The 23,677-nt window shown below is 42.8% G+C and overlaps 1 protein-coding gene across 7 annotated transcripts in view; it reads right to left on the minus strand.

Annotated features, from left to right (window-relative positions):
• Positions 1-23,677, minus strand: part of SPOP (speckle type BTB/POZ protein) — a 77,190-nt gene that overhangs the window by 16,007 nt on the left and 37,506 nt on the right. For 3 of the 7 annotated variants that reach the window (XM_002719303.6, XM_089318138.1, XM_070060832.2), the window contains 5 exons: positions 18,900-18,950; positions 3,899-4,042; positions 3,088-3,209; positions 740-891; positions 209-336 (listed from right to left, as the gene is read on the minus strand). In XM_002719303.6, the coding sequence (XP_002719349.1) occupies positions 209-336; positions 740-891; positions 3,088-3,209; positions 3,899-3,976 (480 nt within the window). In that variant the 5' untranslated portion in view covers positions 3,977-4,042; positions 18,900-18,950. The remainder of the gene's footprint in view (positions 1-208; positions 337-739; positions 892-3,087; positions 3,210-3,898; positions 4,043-18,899; positions 18,951-23,677) is intronic. The other 4 variants (XM_089318139.1, XM_089318140.1, XM_051824879.3 and 1 more) reach the window with 3 other exon arrangements.

Genomic DNA, 23,677 nt, shown 5'->3' on the forward strand with positions numbered 1-23,677 from the left:
ACCACCTTTGTGTTGAAGAACAGTAACAAGTAGAAAGCTGATGCTTAATAACCTTGAACTCAAGAAAGCACCTAAATAATGACTGTGCAGCACCTCTCCACTGGGGATTTTTCTCACTGCATATCCCTGAAGCAACACAATGAAGCCTACTGATTCCAGCCGGTCCCGGGAGTGGCTCATGCCACACACAGAAGGGTAAAGGACTCACCTCACAGAAGAGGGTAAGCTTGTCATCAGGGAGAAGCCCGTTGGCTTCATCCAGGAGAAAATCTCTACGGATGAATTTTTTGAATCCCCAGTCTTTGCCTTGCACAAACCTATATGCTCGTTGACTCTCTGGGTGGGGGGAAGAAGGTCATATTTAGTTACTCAAAAACCAGATCAAATCTACAATTTGTCAGTGTATGAAGTTGCTGGATGTCAAACAGTTGAACAAAGGAAACGTGGAGGAAGGTGCTTGGAGCAGCAGTTACAGTATCTCTTTGGATACTACTGCAGTGCCTGGTTCCAGCTACACTTCCCATCGGCTTCTTGCTAATGTGAACCCTGGAAGGCAGCAGGTGATGGCTCACGTACTTGGGGTTCCTGCTCCCTACTTGGGAAACTCAGATTGAGTTCCAAGCTCCTGTGTTAGCCTGGCTCACCCCCAGCTATATCTGTGCGTTTGAGGAAAGAATACGTGGATGGAAGATTTCTGTTTTTCAAATAAAGTGGGAAAAAAAAATTAGAGAACATTTACCCATAGCTTTGGTTTCTTCTCCCTTGGCATTCAGGATGGAGAACTTGAATTTTGCCCGAACTTCACTCTTTGGACAGCTGACCAGTAAAAGGTAAAGTGACAGGTAATCTTTGCTTTCTTCATCCAGCCCTTTTGGGTTTACTCGCAAACACCTGCCCAACACAGACAGGGGGAAAAACATGTCAAAAGCATCCACATTTGAAGGCTTGTGAAGTGAGAGAACAGAACTGGAACATCAGAATCAAGAGGAGATGATTTTAAAAAACTCAAGTTGCCTATGAAGAGATGAAGGTTCGGCACACTGACTATGTGGGAACTACTTTAGAGCAATCTGGGTCACAGGGGCATTCTAGAATCTGCTAACACATCTTTCACACCTCTGCCTTTTCCTCCATAATCTCCCAAATCACTCGCCTTCCCACCTCACAGATATTTTATAATTCAGTCTAGTCTTACTCTTTTCTGATCCTTAATCTCAGGAAAGGTAGCTCCTAATTTTTTCCATGAAGAAACCATGGAGAAAAAGTCAACGCATCCTTTCAAGTCACCATGGAGAGAAAAATAGTCTAGAGAAATATACGACTAGTAAATAATCATTTACGGACATTTTACCAATGTAGCAACAATACACTAAAATGAAAATAAAGAAGGCAGTGTGGAGAAAGCTCAGACAGAAGTAAACTCCCATTACACAGCACAGAGTTCCAAGGTAGACTTCTAAACAGAGTTAGAGATGCCAATCTGTTACAGATGAATCAAAACAAAATTCATGCAGAATTCAGTAGGTTCAAATGAGTTAAGTCGTAAATGTCATTAGTTGGACCACATGTGGTTCAGACACTGTTTCTCCCATATATAATACACAGACCATATGCACCCTTAGGTCTTGCCAGGATTACGGCACCTCTCTCAAACAGGTGGCCTAATCCAGTGCCTTTCCAGGGCACATATGCTACATTCACTACTATACACTGTGCTAAAGATGTGGATTTAAATACAATGCACAAGAATAAACATTTTGAGGGAAATGTTTATTCAAAGTAGTACACTGCTGCATGTGCACATCCAACAAAGACCAAATGAATAACTAAAAGTAATGTCAGTGGGTTGTCAGAGGTCAAAACTGGTGGTTCAGAAGCCTGTGTTTTGGTCTCCACAGTGGGCTTATGGTTGTATTGTTGACTGCCTGATCCTCAAGACAACTGGGACTGACCCCCACTCTCAGCCAGGACTCCTTCTGCCATAGGGATTAGTTCAGGGAACACAGACATTAACCCACCAGCACACGTGGGGCTTATCTTTGGTCACACAGTTCACAGAAGGCTCAAGAACGTCTGTATGTAGTGGGTTATTCCTGCTGCTATGCCAGTCACGCGTGCTTCAAACACAAAAGAAGCAACACTTTAGATGTCTGCAGCATAGACAGCGGGCAGCACATAAAGAGATGGGGTTGCCGGCGCCAGCACACCGGGTTCTAGTCCTGGTTGGGGAGCCGGATTCTGTCCCGGTTGCCCCTCTTCCAGGCCAGCTCTCTGCTGTGGCCAGGGAGTGCAGTGGAGGATGGCCCAGGTGCTTGGGCCCTGCACCCCATGGGAGACCAGGAAAAGCACCTGGCTCCTGGCTCCTGGCATCGGATCAGCGCGGTGCGCCGGCCGCGGCGGCCATTGGAGGGTGAACCAACGGCAAAGGAAGACCTTTCTCTCTCTCACTGTCCACTCTGCCTGTCAAAAAAAAAAAAAAAAAAAAAAAAAAAAAGAGAGAGAGAGAGATGGGGTCTTCGATGTAACCACTGCATACAGGATGAACAAGTTACACCAGCCTAACACTCTCGTCGGCCACTTACGTATGCTTACTGCTTAAAAGCAGGTGATTTAAGAGATGCTATGCTAAAATTTAGACTTCTGGCGTTTCTTAAAAAAAAAAAAAAAAAAAAAAAAAAAACCCAACAGAGAACATGGCAGCAGCCAGTCCTGATTCACACACAGCTACAGCGGGCTGGAGCTCAGCAGCTGCCCCGCCTTGGAGAAGGACACTCACACTTGTTTGCTGAGCAGTTACCACGCACACCGGGTTAAGGATCTCATTCGTAACACTGACCCACTCCACTCGTTCACACCCTCGAGCTCAACTCTGCTGACCCCTGATACACGCATCGAATGAATCCAACACATATCTAACGAGCTCCTGTTACATGCCAGGTCCTGTTCTAGGCACTGAGGAATACAGTGAGAACAAAACAAAGTCCCTGCCTTCAAGGAATGCATCGCAGTCTAGTCAGTGTCCCATAAAAACAAGCAAACCAGGCAACTTTCAGAAAAATGTTTATAGCTAGAGGTATTCTTCCTCACCATTTCAGTTTATCATTGGCTCCTGATGAAAAGGTTGAACTTTTAATGACTTCACCCATTTCCTCCCGGCAAAAGCTAAAGTTATTGATGGTCCACATGTAGGAGAATTTCACTACCTTGATCTGTTGACAGAAAACCAGGAAGCAATTAAATGTGAAGTGGGCAACCTGAGGAAACAGGCTGAAGGTCAGATCATTATTTCCCCGCCCTCCCTTGGCGCGACCCCGACAGACACCAGCACTCTCAGCCAGCACCCAGGCTCAGCTTTCTCTTGCCTTATTTAGGTCCCTTAGCCACATTTTAAGAAATCTCACACTGATCAACTGGCTTTATAACTTTTTTCAGCTTCTCAGAAACACCTGCATGGAAAGTGAGCACAACACGAACACCCCTAACCCAAAAACAAAGAGGGAAAAAAAAAAAGATGAAAACACAGTTGGGAAAACAGATGATAAAAATCATTCCTAAAATGAGCCTCTGCGATGGAGATGCTGATGGCACCACCTGGGGTTGCAAAGTCCAAACCTGGTTTCCCCAACAGGAGGCCTTCACAGAATATTTCCATCAAGAGGGATGTAAGCAGATCTAGTTTGAAAGACTCCAACCTTCACTGAAAAACACTAGCCCAGGGCATTCGATTCCATGTAGAAAACCAAGAAATCCAAGGTGGACAATCACCTTATCTACCTGCTATTTGGCAGTTGTATCCCAGAGAAAGCAAGAAACTCAAGGCAGAAGAGCAATCCTATTTCGTTCACATGCCAAATCCCTCCAAGACACAAGAGTCACAGGATAAAAAACGTGAACTCACCTGTGTGTAGCACCAGCTCTCAGCTACAGGGCCACTCGACATTTCTGCCGGAGGTGGAGGACTTGGAACTCTTGACATCGCCAGTTTGAAGGTTAACCAAAATTTCCGAAGTCAGGAGGCAAAGATGACAGTTCTCTCTTCACCCTGTTCAGGCCCAAGATGCGAGAAGACTTTTGTAGACTACTAATATACCATCCTACGCTTGTCTGGACTTCCCCGGCTGGAAATGCTGTCTCCTGCCTGGAACACCTATCCTGATCGTTCCAGTGGTTCCCTAACACTCAGGCCCTAAATCTAAATGTCAAATTCAGAGAAGATAAGTTAATCTAAAGCACTCTTCTAGTCACATCCTATTTTATGTCATCCCATTTTAATCTTTTGTACAATTCTCAATCTAACCTTACCAATGAATCTACCCAAAGGGTATACAAAGTAATCTAGGGAAAGGCCGCCTGAAGATGTGCAGAGTTCACAGGACACAACCTTGCCAGGTAGCTCCTTCCCTTGGGGTGTAAATACTCCACTCTGAAAGCAAAATGACCAGTTTCCCTCTTAATCCTGTCCCCTCTCCTCCTCTACTTCACTGCATATTTACTAAGAGTAGCCATCTAATTGCCCAATTCACCCTGAGCTGCTCTCTTGAAAAGCAGCACTTTCAACCCTTTCTGCCATGCACTCCTTTCTCTGCAACATCAGAAGTAAGGTCCTGCATACACTCCCTTTCCACCTGTTCACCCAGATGTTTTGCTTTCTCTGATCATCCCTCCATCTCTTTTATTGGGTTCTCTTCTTCTGCTATTGTTCCTCATGACTTAATCCTCATTTTCTCAAACTACATTCTCTTTATGGCAATTTTATCCATCCTATCAGTGCCATATTTCTGCCTTTATACAAATGGTTCCCAAATCTCTCCAATTCTCACGTCTTTCATATAGCTCAGACTGTTTTAAAATAAGTGTGATACATCACAATGGGGTGTCCCAGTAGCAAATAAAATCCAACTCAAAATTATTCCTTCTAAGGCCTTTCTAAACACAAAAGATATTAAAAAAAAATGATGGGGGGCCCAGTGCTGTGGTATAGCAAGGTAAGCCCCGACCTGCAGCACTGGCATCCCATATGGGCACCAGTTTGTGTCCCGGCTGCTCCTCTTCTGATCCACCTCTCTGCTATGGGCTGGGAAAGCAGTGGAAGATGGCCCAAGTGCTTGGGCCCCTGCACCTTTCAAGGAATACCCAGAAGCAGCTCCTGGCTCTGGATCAGCTCAGCTCTGGCTGTTGCAGTCATTTGGGGAGTGAACCAGCAGTTGGAAAACCTCTCTCTCTTTCTCTGCCTCTGCCTCTCTGTAACTCTACCTTTCAAATAAATAAATCTTAAAAAAAAAAAAATTTAGTGCACGACATAAATTACAGCTAATACAATAGTACTGTATATCAGAAATTTGCTAAAAGGGTAGACTCCAGGTACTCTCATATATGCACACAACCAGGTAACTTTTGTGAGATGATTGGTATGTTCACTGTCCTGACTGTAGTAATCATTTCATTATATGCATGCAGATCAAGACACAATGTTGCATGCCCCTTAAATATAAGCAATTAAAAAACTGGTGAATTTGGTTATAGTTTTTAAGCACTAAAAACAAAGCTGAAAGATAAATTTGAAAGAAAAAAAGTTTGCAATGTACAACAAAGGGATAATTTTATTAATATATAAAAACTGATATCTAAATTGTTCCTATAAAATCCCTAATGGTCAACTACTTTATAAAGTATCACTTATAAAAAAAATAGCTCTTCAACATTTCACAAAAATCAACCAGGGCCAGCACTGTGGTATATTAGGTTAAGCCTCCACCTTTGACACTGGCATCCCATATGGGTGCTGGTTCAAGTACTGGCTGCTCCTCTTCCAATCCAGCTCTCTGCTAATGGCCTGCGCAAACAGTAGAAGATGGCCCAAGTGCTTGGGCCCCTGTACCTACATGGGAGATCTGGAAGAAGTTCCTGGATGTTGGCTTCAGACAGGCCTAGCTCTGGCTGTTGCAGCCATTTGGGGAGTAAACCAGCGGATGGAGGACCTTTCTCTCTTGTCTCTCCCTCTCACCGTCTGTAACTCTGCCTCTCAAAGAAATAAATCTTAAAAAACAAACAAACAAACAACTAGGTATGTGGAAATGGGAACTCTCCTATACTGCTGGTGACACCATAAATAGGTAAGCATATTTTGGATAGGAATTTGGCCATAGTTGAAAGTACATGTACCTAAAGATATAGTATGTTTCCTTTTAACTATGTATGTACTAGGACAGTGGTTCTCAAATTTAGACTACATGAGAATCAGTTCAGATTAACTGGCGCTATTCCCAGAGTTTCTGATTCAGAGGTTTGGGATGGGTCCAAGAGTCTGCATTTCTAACAAAATCCCAGGTGATTTTTTTAGGTGTATTTATTTATTTATTTATTTGAAAGGCAGAGAGAGAGAGAGAGAGAGAGAGAGAGAGAGAAAGAGAATCTTCCATCTTCTGGTTTACTCCCCCAAATGACTACAATGGCCAGGGCCAGGACAGGCTGAAGTTAGGGTCCTAGAACTCCACCTTGGTCTCCCAGGGGGTGGCAGGGGCCCAAACACTTGGGCCACCTTCCACTGCTTTCCCAGGCACACTGGCAGTGAGCTGGATCCGCTGAGACTAAAGCCAGCACTCTGACATGGGAAGCTGGCATCATAGCAGCAGCTCAACTTGCTGCGCTACACGCAGCCTCTCCAGGTGATCTTGATGTGCTGGTCTTGGAACCACTGCCCTAGAGAAATCCTGCACTCGGGCCAAGAAGACAAGGTCACTCAATCTGACACTGTTTATAACAGGGAAAAGCTAGAAACAAACTAAAAATCCAGTGCTAGAGGAACTGATAACTAAACTATTATTTCCATGACATGGGAAACTATATTTCAGGAATGAAAATTAATGAACTCAATCTACAGCACCATGAGCATCAAGCACAGTGTTAATGAAAAAGCAAGTTTTGGATGACATGTGCAGTATATTACTTATGCAAATTAAAGATTTATATATTACTTACAGATACATGCATACAGTACAAATGAAAAATCAACAAGTAATGCATCAGTTTCATGTTGGAAGAAGGAGGGAGAATGAGACCGGGAAAAGAATGTAACACATTCCAAATTTCTCTTTCATGTTTCTTTTTTTTTTTTTTTTTTTTTTTTGACAGGCAGAGTGGACAGTGAGAGAGAGAGAGAAAGGTCTTCCTTTTGCCGTTGGTTCACCCTCCAATGGCCGCCGCTGCAGCCGGCGCACCGCGCTGATCCAATGGCAGGAGCCAGGAGCCAGGTGCTTCTCCTGGTCTCCCATGGGGTGCAGGGCCCAAGCACCTGGGCCATCCTCCACTGCACTCCCTGGCCACAGCAGAGAGCTGGCCTGGAAGAGGGGCAACCGGGACAGAATCTGGCGCCCCAACCGGGACTAGAACCTGGTGTGCCGGCGCCGCTAGGCGGAGGATTAGCCTATTGAGCCACGGCGCCGGCCTCATGTTTCTTTTAAAATAAGGATAATAGGAGGCAAAAACAACAACTCAAATATCTTTAAGTTAGGTACTTGAGTATGCATCATTCTTTGTACTTTTTTTTTAAATACTGAAGTAACAGTGTAAGGATATGTTCCCTTTTATCACACTGTGCTTTATAATGTACAAAATTTCTTTTCTGAACATCTGGTTTGTTTCAGCCATGGCAGGCAATATAAAAACTGATCATGCTGCCCTTTTCACTTGGTTACTAGAAGTCCAGAGACAAATCTGGACTCTTATTTCTTCAAACTTTAGTCCTGGGGCTGGCACTGTGGTGCACTGGGTAAAGCCACAAACTGCAATGCCAGCATCCCATACCGGCGCCATTTTGTGTCTCAACTGTTCCACTTCTGACCAGCTCCCTGCTAGTGGCCTGGGAAAAGCAGCAGATGATGGCCCACGTGTTTGGGCCCCTACCACCCAGGTGGGAGACCCAGATGAAGCCCCTGGCTCTGGCCTGGGCCCAGCTCTGGCTCCTGCAGTCACTGGGAAGTGAACCAGAGAATGGAAGATTCCCTCTGTTTCTTCCTCTTTCTCTGTACCTCTTTCAAATAAATAAATAAATCTAAAAAAAAAAAAAAAGGGCTGTTCTATAAGCCCTATTATATATATATATAATATACTTATTCTGTATTCCCTTTGCTATAATTCCATCAACTGTTTACATGTTATGCATTTTTGAAATTTGCCTCAAATTCTTTGCAGAAAAAGGTCTGAATAAGTAATAATAAAAGCAGTCATTCAATAGTAATTCAGCTCACAAACATTTGTTGACTAGTCAAGCAACAGGAAACGGAGAAGATTAATAAAATATAGTAGTACCATCAATGAGTATTACTATTAATGAATGGAATTAGGCCGGCGCCGCGGCTCACTAGGCTAATCCTCCGCCTAGCGGCGCCGGCACACCGGGTTCTAGTCCCGGTCAGGGCGCCGGATTCTGTCCCGGTTGCCCCTCTTCCAGGCCAGCTCTCTGCTGTGGCCAGGGAGTGCAGTGGAGGATGGCCCAGGTGCTTGGGCCCTGCACCCCATGGGAGACCAGGAAAAGCACCTGGCTCCTGCCATCGGATCAGCGCGGTGCGCTGGCCGCAGCGCGCCGGCCGCAGCGGCCATTGGAGGGTGAACCAACAGCAAAGGAAGACCTTTCTCTCTCTCTCTCACTGTCCACTCTGCCTGTCAAAAAAAAAAAAAAAAAAAAAAGAATGGAATTAAATGCCATCCCCATTAGTCATAAACACTATCCTACAGGCATTTACAATTGAAGCATCCCATGTATCACAGATACAGGATAACAGCCTTATACACAGGGTGTGCTCTCTCAAGCAAGCTAAGCACTGCACTGGCATTTGGGCTTCTTGGTTCATGGGATTCACATACCAAATGCTTCTGTGATCACCTTCAAGGCAGTTTGCATTTGACAGAAAAACATATTCTCCCAGAACTGCTTATATGTCCAGTAACAGATAAATACACCTCTCAGAGTTTCATAAATAGCATCTATTATTATTTCCAGTTAGCACTACTGGCCAGAAAAAGTTTCAAAATCCCTACTTTTAGGCAAGGTAGAACTGAAGATGTGAATTTTACACATTAGTTAAAATTTGGCTCTGGAAGTGTGGGTTGAAGCTTAGCTCTACAGTGAAACATCATGAAATACTACTTTCTTGTTTTTAAGTTAAAAAAAACCTTTAAATTTATTTAACAATTTACAAGTTCTCTAAGGCCAAGAAAAGGCCTATTTTTAAAACAAGATTATTTTAATGCCTTAACTGTGGCTACTGAATCTTGCCCATTACTGCAACCAGGAAAAAATAAATAAATAATTTTGGTCTTGACCATTTTTTCTCATCTGTTTTGCTTTTTTTATTTATTTATTTATTTATTTTTTTATTTTTGTCAGGCAGAGTGGACAGTGAGAGAGAGAGACAGAGAGAAAGGTCTTCCTTTGCCGTTGGTTCACCCTCCAATGGCCGCCGTGGCTGGTGCACTGCAGCCGGCGCACCGCGCTGATCCGAAGGCAGGAGCCAGGTGCTTCTCCTGGTCTCCCATGGGGTGCAGGGCCCAAGGACTTGGGCCATCCTCCACTGCACTCCTGGGCCACAGCAGAGAGCTGGCCTGGAAGAGGGGCAACTGAGAGAATCTGGCGCCCCAGCCGGGACTAGAACCCAGGATGCTGGCGTCACAGGCGAAGGATTAGCCTAGTGAGCCGCAGCACCGGCCCTGTTTTGCTTTTAACTTAGTTTGTAGCCAAGTCTTTCATTTATATTTTTTTATATATATCAACTATCTTCCAATTTTTAAAAATGTCCAAGCCAGCAGCTGAACTGGAAACCCAGTGTCCAGCATGGAGCAGCTGTAAGGGCAGAACCTGCTGGGAGGGAAATTGACTAGGATAGCACAAGTTAATTAATTTCACTCATAGCAGGCACCATAGGCCAAGTGTTCATCAGCAAAGTACCCTGGTGCTGCATCAACTCTCTAGCACTTCATGCCGACTGCTGCAGTAGAAAAACAATTCAGAAAAGGAGAGATCTATTTGAGGGTCATAGTTTGGGAACCTTTGTAGGAGACAATTAGAGCTAAGATATATCATTTCTGGCTTCAAACAAGTTAAGACAAGACTGTCCAAGTTCTCTAAGGAGAAACTTATTTCCAAAGCTTACCAACCTTCCTAGCATGCTGACGACTCCGAGGCTGAACATACCTGGTATCTAGCTACCACTGCTTATTTTCCTGCTTGCTCTACTAAACCCCAACCTATGAGGATGCATATCTCGGAGTCACATCAAGGTATATACTCCAGAAGACCTCTGTCAACTGTAATCCTGCTTAAATAACAATGAAGGCAGCACCAGCTAGCAACTAAGAGCAATACGCTCATCTCCAGCAGGTATTATGAGATCTTGCAGTCATCAACCATTTCTGACTAGAGTTTCAAGTCAATCAATACAATATGAGCTCTAACTAGAGGGTTAAACTTTGGGGGGTGAAAGAAGTGAAAAAGGAAATGTATTAACGCCATCATGTTGCATAGGTAAAGCTTTCAACCGAACCTACACTTCTCTCGTGCCTTCTTTTACTGTATGAACACTTCTACTGCTTCCAGTGCACGTTAAGCTGCTTCATCAGAATTTTTTTTTTTTTTTTTTTTTTTTTTTTTTTTTTTTTTGACAGGCAGAGTGGACAGTGAGAGAGAGAGACAGAGAGAGGTCTATCCCCAAAATGGTAGCCGCAGCCAGCGCACCGTGCTGATCCAAAGGCAGGAGCCAGGTGCTTTTCCTGGTCTCCCATGGGGTGCAGGGCCCAAGCACCTGGGCCATCCTCCACTGCACTCCTGGGCCACAGCAGAGAGCTGGCCTGGAAGAGGGGCGACCGGGACAGAATCCGGCGCCCCAACCGGGACTAGGACCCGGTGTGCCGGCGCCGCAAGGTGGAGGATTAGCCTATTGAGCCACGGCGCCGGCCCTGCTTCATCAGAATTTACAACTGGTCTTTGTGGTATAGCCTGCCTGCAACGGAAAGTATTCATACTTTGGTTTGTAAAAATATTTTGATGCCTGAAACACCTATCCAGTTGCATTCAATTTCATTAACTTTTTTTTTCATGTATCTCTAAAGCAGCCCTCTGAACAATGCTGAATATATCAAATCTGTAATATAATGAAAACCATTAATTTGTTCTTTCAGATAAGTGATATACAAGGCCCAAACTCTTAGCCTGGTACCTCAAGCCCAAGATCTGGGAAAAGGTAAGTAGTTCATTCAGTGTTAAATCTTCATTCAACCAGAGAGGAAGGACCAGTTATAATTTCCTTCATTTTTACAACACAAATCAGTAACTAATTTGAGGTAAACTCTTCCATAGTCAGAATTTTTTCAAGATTTCAAGACAGAAGATAAATTTCTTGTGCAATAAGAGAAAACGTTCCAATAGGTTATCTTGCAGTATACTCAACTAGGCTTGAACACTCTGAAAAAGTGTGATATTGACAGCTTGTGTAGTCATTTTAAAATACCTTTCATTTATTTCCCAAGTACATTCTTCCATAATCTAATCTACTCATCCAGAGAATTAAAAGACAAATCAATTAACACAGATAGGCCTGTGTATCATGGTATCTATGAGTCAGCCTGATAACCATCACTTTTTTTTAAAGGTTTATTTATTTAATTGAAAGGCAGAGTCACAGAGAGAGAGAGAGAGAGAGAGAGAGAGAGAGAGAGGTCTTCCATCCACTGGTTCACTCCCCAGATGGCCTCAATGGCTGGAGCTGTGCTGATCCGAAGCCAGGAGCCAGGACCTTCTTCCAGGTCTCTCACGCAGATGCAGGGGCCCATCTTCTACTGCTTTCCCAGGCCATAGCAGAGAGCTGCATCGGAAGTGGAGCAGCCACGACCTGAACTGGTGTCCACATGGGATGCCAGCGCTGTAGACTGGGGCTTTAACCAGCTGCATCACAGCGCCAGTCCTAGCCATCAATTTTTAAATGACAAGACTGTGAAGATATGAGATTGAATCATGAAACTATTGTTTCATATGGCATAAACAGTGCAATACTGGAAATTTCAAGTAGTTCGACATAATGCACAGCATGAAAATGGAACTTCTTGCTAGAGAATGGTTAGGGGGTTAAAAAAATAAAAGACTTACTCATTTATTTGAAAGGCCGAGCCACAGAGAAAAAGAGGCAGGAACAGAGAAATCCTCTATCCACTGGTTCACTCCCTAGATGGCCACAACAGCTGGACAAATCTGAAGCCAGGAGCCAGGAGCCTCCTCCAGGCCTCCCACATGGGTGGCAAGGGCCCGAGCACTTGGGTCATCCTCACCTGCCCCCCTAGGCACATTAGCAGGGAGCTGGATCAGAAATGGAGCAGCTGGGACCCAAACAGGTACCCATATGAGGTGCTGGCGCCACAGGAGGCACCACATCACCACTCTGGTTAGGGACTTTTTAAAAGCCTCTCTCTCTCTTTCTTTTCATTTAAAGCTTAGCACCGTTTCCAAGTAAGAAAACAAATCCCAATGTTATAACTATTTTAAACCTGAGAGACGTTTGCATTTTCCAAAAAAGAAGATGCCAAAAAGATTGTTGGTTAAAAAAAAAAAAAAAAAAACTATGAAAGACTTGGGTATACTCATTTTTGAGAAACTAATGTGATCTAAAAGGAGCTTTGTGTTTCTTCTGTTACAGTGTACTCAATCATATACAGCCCAGGAGGTAAACATTGCTTTCTCATTACCCCAAGGACAGTTACTACAGGTCACACTGACTTCTTTTGTTGCAAGGTTTGAATGCTGTTTGAACATCTGTTATGAGTAAAATTTCTGTAGTTCAATCTAGTCTAACAAAATACTAAACGCACCTTTTTTGTTTTTAAATTTAGAGACACTTCTTAAAATGGAACCAAAGACAAGGGAGACAGTCCTCAAGCAGCAAGGGAAAGGGTGGGTTTTTCTCTTGTGTCTCTCATCGGCTTCATGCTTTGTAAAATTTTACAAGATAAAGATGACTGCTTTTTTCATTTCTTAAATTCTTAAACAATAAACCTATAGTGGGATTTAGCAATATTAAGTGAATCTAGAGATTAAGAAGAAAAAAAGCAACAGCCTAACAGAAAAACGGGGGAAGAGGGAGACAACGGTTTACAGAAATGGAAACACCAGTGGCTCTTAGATATATAAAAGATGTTCAGCCCTCATTCATACTAAGATAGATGCAAATTAAACCACACACTGTTTCACCCACTGAATTGGCAAAGATCAAAATGTTTGGTAACACTTGCTCAGGGTAAGGAGAACGTTTTTGGTTGGAGAATAAACTGCTGCAATCCCTGTGAAGGGCAATGTCTCAGAATAAGAAATGTACACCCCCTCTGATCAGCAATCCCACTTCTACAAATGTAACCTTGCTGATATATTTTACAAGACAAGAATCAAAGGGTTTTCACTGTGGCACTATTTGTAAACATACAAAATAGGACATAACTTAAAAGTCCATCAACAATGGTAGAATAAGCATCTATAGAAAAAAAAAGAATAAGGAAGTTATTTCTACTTTTTAAATAGAAAATGTATTACTAAGGACGGTGGTTACTTCCTAGGAAGGAAAATTCAGTTTGGTACTTTACAGTTTTGAATTGTGTGAATTTATCACCTATTCAAGGAGTAAATAAAAACATTTAGGAGGATAATTCCTCTACAAACTTCCCAAGTTGTAGGAAGGCTCATAAGTCAGAACCACGTGAGAGACAAAGTGGAGCTCTTCAAGTGGCTCCATGGCTATCTGAATTGGGCCCACCTCCTCATCAGGACTGCCTCCGCCTCCCCGACACTGCCAGCCCTCCACTTAGTTACCAAGCGGTGAATTCTGCTCTCTGGCCACATCAGGCACTTTTCCTCACCCTTGAAAGCTCTTCCTTCCCTCAGGGCTTTTCACAGTGGCTCTTCTTGTCATCTAGCTCTCCCTCCAAGTGGAGTATCCTCAGAGAGGTCTTCCCCAACCACTCAACCTGTAGTACCCCCTTCTGGCCTGCTCCTCCCATCACACTGCCTCTCTTATTACCACTATCTGAAATGATCTTTGATTTTTCCCTTATGTCTCCCTGACTAGAAGTTATGCCTACCTGGCAAGACACCATTCTCAGTGACCAGGATGGAATCCTAATGGGCACTCAATAAATTCATGGGGCTTGTGCTGTGGCATAGCAGGTGAAGCCATTGCCTGCAACACTGACATCCCATTTGGGCACTGGTTTGTGTCCCAGCTGCTCCACTTCTGATCCTCCCTGCTAATGTGCCTGGGAAAACAGTGGAAGATGGAACAAGTGGTTGGGCCTTTGCATCCATGTGGGAGACCTGGAATAAGCTCTGGGTTCCTGGCTTTGCTTTGGCTCAGCCCTGACAGTTGCAGCCATCTAGGGAGTGAACCAGAGGGGATGGAAGATCCCTCTTTCTCTTCCTTCTCTCTCTGCAACTCTGACTTTCAAATAAATAAATTAATTAAACAAAAATCTGGTCAATGAAATTGTGGTTGAATAAATAGATTTTCTCTTTTGAAATCATATTTTTCCTTAATGAGTTCTAGTTATAAAGTTAAAATGGGAGTTGAATGAATGCAACTATAGGAATCTAAGCATTCTTTTGAAACAATACATTTAAAAAATTATCAGTTCAGTTCACTCCAATTTAAAATACATTTCAAAATTACACTCTTCCTTAATTTAAAAAAAATTTTTTTTAATTCAAGAAAACTTGGAAGAGAAGGGAAACTTGAAAGGGGTATGGGGGAGTTCCTGAAACCAAAAGATAAAGTGAGAGAAGCACACTTCCTGGAATAAGTCAATTCTGGCTACAGAAAGTACCATTACAGCAGCTGCCAGGAGCCCAGGCTACACCTCTAAATTATCTCAAGTTAAATTCTATATAATAAAATTTCAATATGCTGACAGTCAGCTGAGGCAGATTTTTAGCATTTTCTTAGATTTGACTTATGATTTTCATATCAGACACTGGGTTTGAGTCCCTTAAAATTGCCAAGTGGAGAACAGATAATTATCATTTAATATACACACAATTCAAACATGTAAATATGTAGACATATCTTAAAATATACACAGACACAACTATACGAAGCTAATGCACAGAACATATTTCTGAGTTGCTTTCCCAACGGTTTTACGTAAGGACAAATCAGACACTGGTATTTCCTGTGCAAGTCAGTGCCCCTGGCTCACAGATATTTCTTATGCAGTAGACATGCTGAAATGAAGAAGTTTAGAAACTTTTTTGTATATAAACAGGCTTCAACCTCCTTCTTGATCTAAGGACAGAGTACAGCTAGAAGATAGTAAGACACAGTGTTTTGTAGAAATAGCCTGGCTAGCAAAGCTCATCCAGGCAAAGTCGAGCTGAAGACGAACAAGGAGGCACATCCAGTAGGAAAACAACAGATTGCTCCCCCTGCCTCGCAAGCCTCAGTGTGTGCTGGCTGTTTGCTGCCTTACTGCCCTTCTTACAGGTTATAAATAACTACAAACTGTCCTTGTCCCCAAGGAGACCTTAGCAGCTAGCTCAAAGGTTAAAATGCAGGATAATTCTCACTGTGGATGCATTTTTTTTTTTTAGTTAGCAAAAACAAAGAGCAGAAAAATTTATTGCCAATTTAAATTAAGCTGGGAAATCATTCCTTCTCCTTAAAAGCTGTTCATTATGTAAGAGCTACTGATACAGACATATCAGCACGATTCTCTACCCCAAAATCTGTCCAGGAAGATTGCAACACATCTCTGCTCCACACGCAGACATCTGTCCTGGAAAGGGGCAGATGCCACTTAATCACCTTGCAGGACTGCAACTCCTTAGATCTTTCTGAAGACTTTTTGTTTGGTTTTCTAATTTAGGCACAAGTGACTGCTAAGCTAAATATATCCCCATAACATCAGAGGGGAAAAAAAATCTACAGTTGGGTGGAGGACCCAGCAGACTCAACCATGGCTGCACAAGTAGAGGTCTCATAGGTGATGTGCTGCTGCTGCTAATAACAGAGCCCCCGCTAGGAAGAAAAACTCCTGCAGCTGTTTAAAAACAAAAAACAAAACCAGCAGATAGGGTTCATCAGATTAAGCTTTTCCACGCATCACTTTCAAAACCCATCACTTGGGAGATATCCGAAAAAGAGCTACAATGATCCAAGCCAGGAAACAAAACGTGATTATAAAGGGGCTATTTCACTTCAAAGTGGGTCTCCGTTCCAAAAGAAAACATCCTTAGGAATGAATTTAGAAAGGCAAAACCAAACAATCAGCAACTTTTTCATTCTCACAAATTAGAATCATGTGTTGATTCCACGGAATAGCTTGGGCACAAATCTCTAGGGCCACGAAGAGCAAAGTTGGGAAAGATGAATATGTTAACACATCCCACATATTATCAAAAATTTCTCATCTAGGTTGAAAAAAATCTACTTAATAGAAACAAGAGCTGAAAAAGAATCCATAAAGGGAGGAAAGAGAAAGAAGAGGGGAAACCCTGTTAAGATTCTATTTGTTGTATAATGAATATTCCCAAAGCTGTTTTGGGAGTTGAGAGGCTGTGGTCTTCTACCCTGTCGTTTATGATTAAGAACCTTATAAAATATAAGCAGTAAATGGTAAACAGATGAAAGAGGCAGCCCTGATACCACCTAAGCATGTCCAGTCTGAGGAATTCAAATACAGAACAGTCACTTCATGAAACAAACAGGAGAGGTTGCATAACCCCACAAGTCCCAAAAGACCTTGTCGACCTTGGACCCAAAAGACCTTGTCGACCTTGGAGGCCTTGCAGAAGCCAAACCAGGGGTGAGGGGTGGAGTGTACTCCTTGGCTTTCTATACTTCAGTCAAGCCATTTCAAAATCTTTTTTATGAAGTTTTTGTTTAATAAGTCTATAGGCACTTGCTATTTTCTTTTTTTAAAATGTTTGTCTATTTTTTATTTGAAAGGCAAAGTTAGAGAGAGAGAAGGAGAGGGAGAGAGAGCTTTCATCCACTGGTTCACTCTCCAAATGGCCACAATGGCTAGGGCTAGGCCAAGCTGTACAAGCCAGGAGCTTCTTCTGGGTCTCCCACATGGGTGCAGGGGCCCAAGCACTTGGGCCATCTTCCCCTGCTTTCCCAGGTGCACTGGTAGGGAAACAGATCTGAAGTGGAGCAGCCAGGACTTGAATGGGTACCCATAATGTGATGCCAGCGTTGCAGGCGGTTTAACCTGCTATGCCACAACTTTGGCTCCTTCAGAGCAGTTTGCTAACAACTATCTGGCTACAGAAGGGGCCCAAGAAATTAATTTCAAAAGAGAAAATCTAAATTGTCTTAAGGTATACAATCTGGAATAAATGCATTAACTTGAACATTGAAAAGGCCCTCCTGCCAGAGAGAATTTGATCTACAACAAAGGCAACCAATTACATTCAAAATTACTACTATCTACTATCTAGCAGTACAGAATTACTATTCCCCGGAAATGATTCTTTTTATGAAAGCACTCAGACCTCCCTGTGACTGAGACAGATGAGACAGAGGGAGGTCTATGCACGCATGGACCTTACCTAAGAAAACAAATTCCCTCTTCTTCCCCCAACTCCTAAAGCTAGTAAAAATAAGCCAAACTCTGTGTTAATGTTAAGGTTCTAAGTAAACTAACTGGAACAAAGGATAGGCAAGAAGTGCTCAGATTTAAATGTTCATTCCAAAACTCATGACTCAAGGAAAAAGTAAAACCACACTGGCACACAAAACAGGAAAGTTAGACAGAACGTCTGTTTTAACAGACTTTCCTGATCCTGACAATCTGTATTAGGACTTAGGACTAAATGCACCAACACCTATTTTACCCACCTATTTTACCTAACAAGATTCTAGAAGCATCTGAGGTAAAAATCTTAAATCACAAAGTAAAACTTTTAAGGTGGTATCCAAAATGCTAGAAAGATTTTTCAAAAATTTATTTGATGAAAAATTTTTTAAAATTTTATTTATTTGGGAAGCAGAGAGAACATGAGCTTCCCATCTACTGGTTCACTTTCCAGATGTCTCCAATGGCCAGGGCTGGGCCTGGGCCAGAAGACAGGAATGCGGGCCAGGTCTCTCCATGTAGCTCAGTAACTTGAGCCACAGCTGCTGCCTCCCAGGGTCTGCTTTGGCAGTAAGCCAGGGTCAGGAGCTGGCGCTGGCTATCGAACCCAGGTAATGTGGTTCGGGACATGAGATTCTTAACTGCCAGCAAGTGCCTGCCTGTTTTTGTTACCTGTAGAGAGAAGAGATGTAAGGTGCAAGACACTCATGCAATCTGCTCAAAATCAAACTCCTTTTTCAAAGTAAAATGAAGCCCACTTTACTATCTTTTTTAATAAACTATAATTCTAATTACCCTGAAGACTTTTTCTAGGGAGAATACTACTACTACACTTAGTTTCCATATCATGCATTATTAACCAGTGATCAGAAGTTTAAATCCAAAGAAACAGTTCTGGTTTATATCAGGTAAGATTTTTGTTGTTGTTTATCAGAAAGGTAGAGTGTCAGAAAGAGAGAGAGACAGAGAGGTATCTTCCATCTGCTGGTTCATCCCCCAGTGGCTGCCAGCAGCCTAGGCTGGGCCAACCTGAAGCCAGCAGCCAGGATATTTAGAATAAAACTTTTTATGAACCATTTTTGAAAGGCATTTCAGCACTATTTGTAATGCTCATTAATAGAAAAATCTTACATGCTTACTTTACTATAACTTCAACTTTACCTACCATTTACACTGAAATAAAACAGATTACACTCAAAATGTGCATTTTTAAAAGTCATGGTAAATATTTTATGCATCTCATTCTGTTTTTTTAAATAATTAAACCATATTTAAAATAAAACTTAGTAAAAACTCACCAAATCAAGTCAGTAGGAAAACTCCAATTTGTCTTCTCTAACAGGAAACCTCTGTTGGAAATAGAACCGATGAATCAGACTTAAATTCAGAACCTCATACAAGTCTTTAGTTACTTTGGCTGTTATCGTAAAAGGGAAACTCACAAAAAAACAGGTGATACAGCTGCAGAGAAATGCCTAGTAAGAAATGATTTGCTAGTCAAAATTACCATTCCTACAGCTTGTCACTAGTTCTGAATGTACTATTTTTTAGTTATTTCTCTAAATGTTGATAATTAGAAATCAGAGTTGGAAAATCCAAGCTCTTCCAATAACTAGGCTTATAAGAACAGTAAAAATGAGGTAAATGACTTGCCCCATGTCAACAGAGATGAGTGATCACTTTTGCCAGCTCAGCTCCCTAATAAAAGGCTGAGTTACTATTAAGTCTTTATGTAAAATTGTCTTCTTAAAACTGCTCTGGGGGGGCTGGTGCTGTGGCTCACTTGGTTAATCCTCTGCCTGTGGTGCCAGCATCCCATATGGGTGCTGGGTTCTAGTTCCTGTTTCTCCTCTTCCAGTCCAGCTCTCTGCTGTGGCCTGGGAAGGCAGTGGAGGATGGCCCAAGTGCTTGGGCCCCTGCACCCACATAGGAGACCAGGAAAAAACACCTGGCTCCTGGCTTTGGATTGGTGTAGCTCTGGCCATAGCGGCCATTTTGGGAGTGAACCAATGGAAGGAAGACCTTTCTGTCTCTCTCACTCTTAAGTAAATAAATAAAAAATAAATAAATAAAAACTGCTCTGGGGGCAGGCATTTGGCACAATGTGTGTGTGTGTTTTAAGATTTATTTATTTATTTGTAAGTCAAAGTTACACAGAGAGAGAAGGAGAGGCAGAAAGAGAGGTCTTCCATCCGCTGGTTCACTCTCCAATTGGCTGCAACGGCCAGAGCTGTGCTGATCCGAAGCCAGGAGCCAAGAGCCAGGAGCTTCTTCCAGGTCTCCCACACAGGTGCAGGGGCCCAAGGCCTTGGGCCATCTTCCACTGCTTTCCCAGGCCATAGCAGAGGGGCTGGATGGGAAGTGGAGCAGCCAGGCCTCGAACCAGTGCCCATATGGGAAGCTGGCACTGCAGGCAGCGGCTTTACCCGCTACACCACAGTGCCGACCCGGCACAATGTTTAATACTTTGCTTCCAATACCTGCATTTCATGTCAGAGTGCTTGAGTTCAAGTCCCAACTCCATTTCTGATTCCAGTTTCCTGTTAATGTGCACCCTGGGAGGCAGCAAGACAAGGCCCACCTGGGAGACCAGGCCTGTGCTCCTGGTTCCTGGCTCTGGCCTCACCTAGCCAGGGTGTTGCCAGCATTTGGGAAATGAACCAGTAGAAGGGACATCTCTTTCAAATAAATAAATTAAAAACTGCTCTGAGTACAAAGAAGACAAAAGTGAAACACATTTAAACACAACTGTGTGTCCCATGTTTTTAATAAACAGCTGCTATACTGAGAAGGGTGGGTGGGCAGTCCCCAAAGACTGGATTAAGACTACGATTCCAGTGAACTGCCGTATCTTACAAAAGGGTTCCCCAGAGACACAGGGACAAGAATCGTTGGGAAGCATCGCAGAGCAGAACCTAGGCAGAAAATCCTGGTACTAAGGCCCCTCTCGTGGGAAAATGAAATCCTGTCAAAATCGTGAGGTATATGATTCTTTAAAAACCGACTCTCTTCCTGATATGTACATGCCAACATTAACTAAGTTAGTACACTAGTACAAACAAGCTTCTCTTAGACTAAAACAGATTCTGGTAAACCCCTCCCAGTTACTAGCAGTAACAGAATGAGCCATCACCACAAACTGTGAACAGGGCAGTCTCCATCAGATACCAGAGAATAAAGCTGACAAAACTGCCGAGTTGTTAAGGGTAACAGGGGCCAGGATGAATTCATTTAGCAAATATTTACTGGCCGTCAGGTGTGCGAGGCATTCTCTGAGACACAGTGACGAAAGAGACAGATAAGGCTCCTGACCTCTGCCTGTACAAAGACAAATCCCTTCAGGACTTTGTACGTAACTATTCCCAGGCAGCAGACTTATCAACCCACTCTAGAAAATGCTCGGGATCTCTGATTCTTGAAGCACAAAGCAGTATCTTTAGTCCTTCACTCTCTAGTTTTTTCCAAGCTTAAGGTTTTGTTTCTCAGCTAATTTGCTAGAATTAATACTTTCTGGCCAATGAACTTGCAAATTTGGAGTCTGGCAATACTAGCAAGGGCTGGGAGGAGCAGGGATACACTCAGTGTTGGGAGGAGGCCAAACTGGGTACCACCATTTGGGCAAACAGTGATTATCTAATAAAACTGAAGATCCAGCAATGTCATTCCCAAATAAACGGCCTAGAGGAAGCCCTGATTATCTATCAGCACATGCACATGGGAACGTCTACAGTTAGCAACCAGGCATGATCCAAGTGGACAGAGCGACTGTGGCACACCACATTCCTCTGACAATGAAATTGAAGTGTGGTTCTGCGTAACGACACGGATGAAAGAAGACACAAAAGACAACATGTTGTATTATTCCACTTAGAAAAAATTCAAGGACCGACAAAACTAAAATATGTTGGTTTGGAATGAATCCTTGGTGTAAATTCATAAAGAAAAATAAGGAAATGATCAGAAATGTCAGAAGAGTGCTTGCCACTGAGCAACGGTGTGGGTTATGATCTCAAGAGGGACACACAGCAGGCTGCCTCTGGGCACTGGCAGTGATGTATTTCTAGGTCTACTTGATAGCTATATAACTACTTGCTTTTTATCATTAATCCTTAAACTATATGGTCATGTTTTGTTTTTCTGCTATATTTCATACATTAAAAAAAAAAAAAAACCCACAGAGGCCATTGCCTATCTAGCCTCCCAAATCTAAGAGTGAATACAATGCCTTGCACAGACTCCACCTGTGAGTTCTTTCTTAAAAAGAATTCAGGAGGAGAACTCAGTAATAAAGCGGGACCACCCAGGGATGAACACCTACAGACAGGACTTCCTATTATACTTGTCTTCTTTGAATTTAAATCAGCAGAAGGTCTGTAACTCGGGGAATTTCCTGTACTGACACAAATGTTTCAATCTACATATGACTCCTCACCAGGAGTCATTAGTTAATAACCAAATTATTGTAAGAAAGAAATGCTTCTGAAAAAGCCCAGCTGGGACCCAAGGACTTCGGAGTTGCACTAGTTGAATGTGGTCTCTGTTGAAACCTCCGGTGACATCCCACCACATGCCAAGCACAAGCCGCAGTGAGTACAATGGCCACATGGCCCCGCACAAGCTGTACTCTGCCATCCCCGTGGCCTCATCTGCGTTCCCAGAGCTTGCCCCTTGGTGGCGGCTGTTCAGACAGAAGAGGCCCCGTGCTGCCGCGGGGCTCTGCCCTCTGTCTGGATTACTCCACCTTTAGAGGCTGCGGGGTCCTCTCCCTCACCATGGCTGGGTCTTTCCTTAATTGTCACCGTCTCTGTGAAGCCTCCCCTGACACTCTTAAAAATGTAATCCTCTCCCCTCCACAGCCACAACCCTATTCCTGCCTCATTATTTTTTTTCCCTACAGCACATACCATGTTGTATCTTTTACGACCCGTCTCCTGTAACTGGGAGCAGCAGCTCCAAGAAGGCAGATTCCTGTCTGTTTTGTTGCTGCACCCACACAGTGTCTGGCACACGGAAGGCCAGAAACAAATATTTATTTAATAAATGATTGAATTAATCTTTTCCTGTGGATTTTTCATTCTTGAAAGTTTAGACAGTAACTCTCCATGCTCAAAAGACAGACTGTTTCCCCTCTCTGTGTGTCAAATTAACAAAGTTTATTTTACTAACAAGTTTTAGGTTTATGCCTTATTAATATGAGTCATAGATAAGGCTTCTAAAAGCTGATACAAACATAATTACATTTTCCCTAACAAATGTGCAGTATCTGTTTTTAATAACAATGCTGTTGAGGGCACAAAGAGACAAAAACTCCCACGGATGCTGGTGCTATGTAAACTGGCTTACCTATCACATGCACCACTCGCACTGACTGCCTGCTTCCTTTATACTTCTTGTTATTTTTAAGTTTCCAAAAAATGAGCATGCTTTATTTTTCAAGTAGAAAAAAAGCTTTTTAAAGAATGAATTATGCAAACAAAATAAAATTTCCACAAGAAAGTTCTGAATTATATTTTGACTGCCACAGAAACAATAAAGGCCTCTGTTATATACCCAAATGAAATATCCCAAGAGGGTGACTACAGTTAAGGAAAAATAATATTTTTTACTTAAGAACTAAAAAAAGTCTTATAATAGTGTTTCCAGAGTGGAAGGGAAAGGAGAATTCTACAGTGTTAGTGTTCCATATAAGAACATGGTTTTTTCTTCTAAACAAAGATTCAAAATAGGAACACTTCTCCATGGCATAAAATGTGAGGCTGATATGACAAAGAGCAGGTAACCAAACCCATTCAAATTCAATGATTACGACCGTGTAAGGAAGATGATTTGCTAAACAGGAATGCCTACAGGGTGCCATGACAGCGATTTCTGAGTATAAGATAATGCTTATAATAAAAAAAATTATTTTTATGGCAGAGTGACAGAGAGAGATAAATTCCATCTGCTGATTTACTCTCCAAATGGCTACAACAGCTGGGTATGGGCCAGGTCAAAGCCTGGAACTCCATCCTGGTCTCCCACATGGGTGCAGGGGCCCATGTACTTGGGCCATCACCACTGCTTTCCCAGGCTCATT

The sequence above is a fragment of the Oryctolagus cuniculus genome, chromosome 17 (genome assembly GCF_051225735.1).
Source record: "Oryctolagus cuniculus isolate XC-2025 breed Fujian yellow rabbit chromosome 17, ASM5122573v1, whole genome shotgun sequence".
NCBI lineage: Eukaryota > Metazoa > Chordata > Mammalia > Lagomorpha > Leporidae > Oryctolagus > Oryctolagus cuniculus.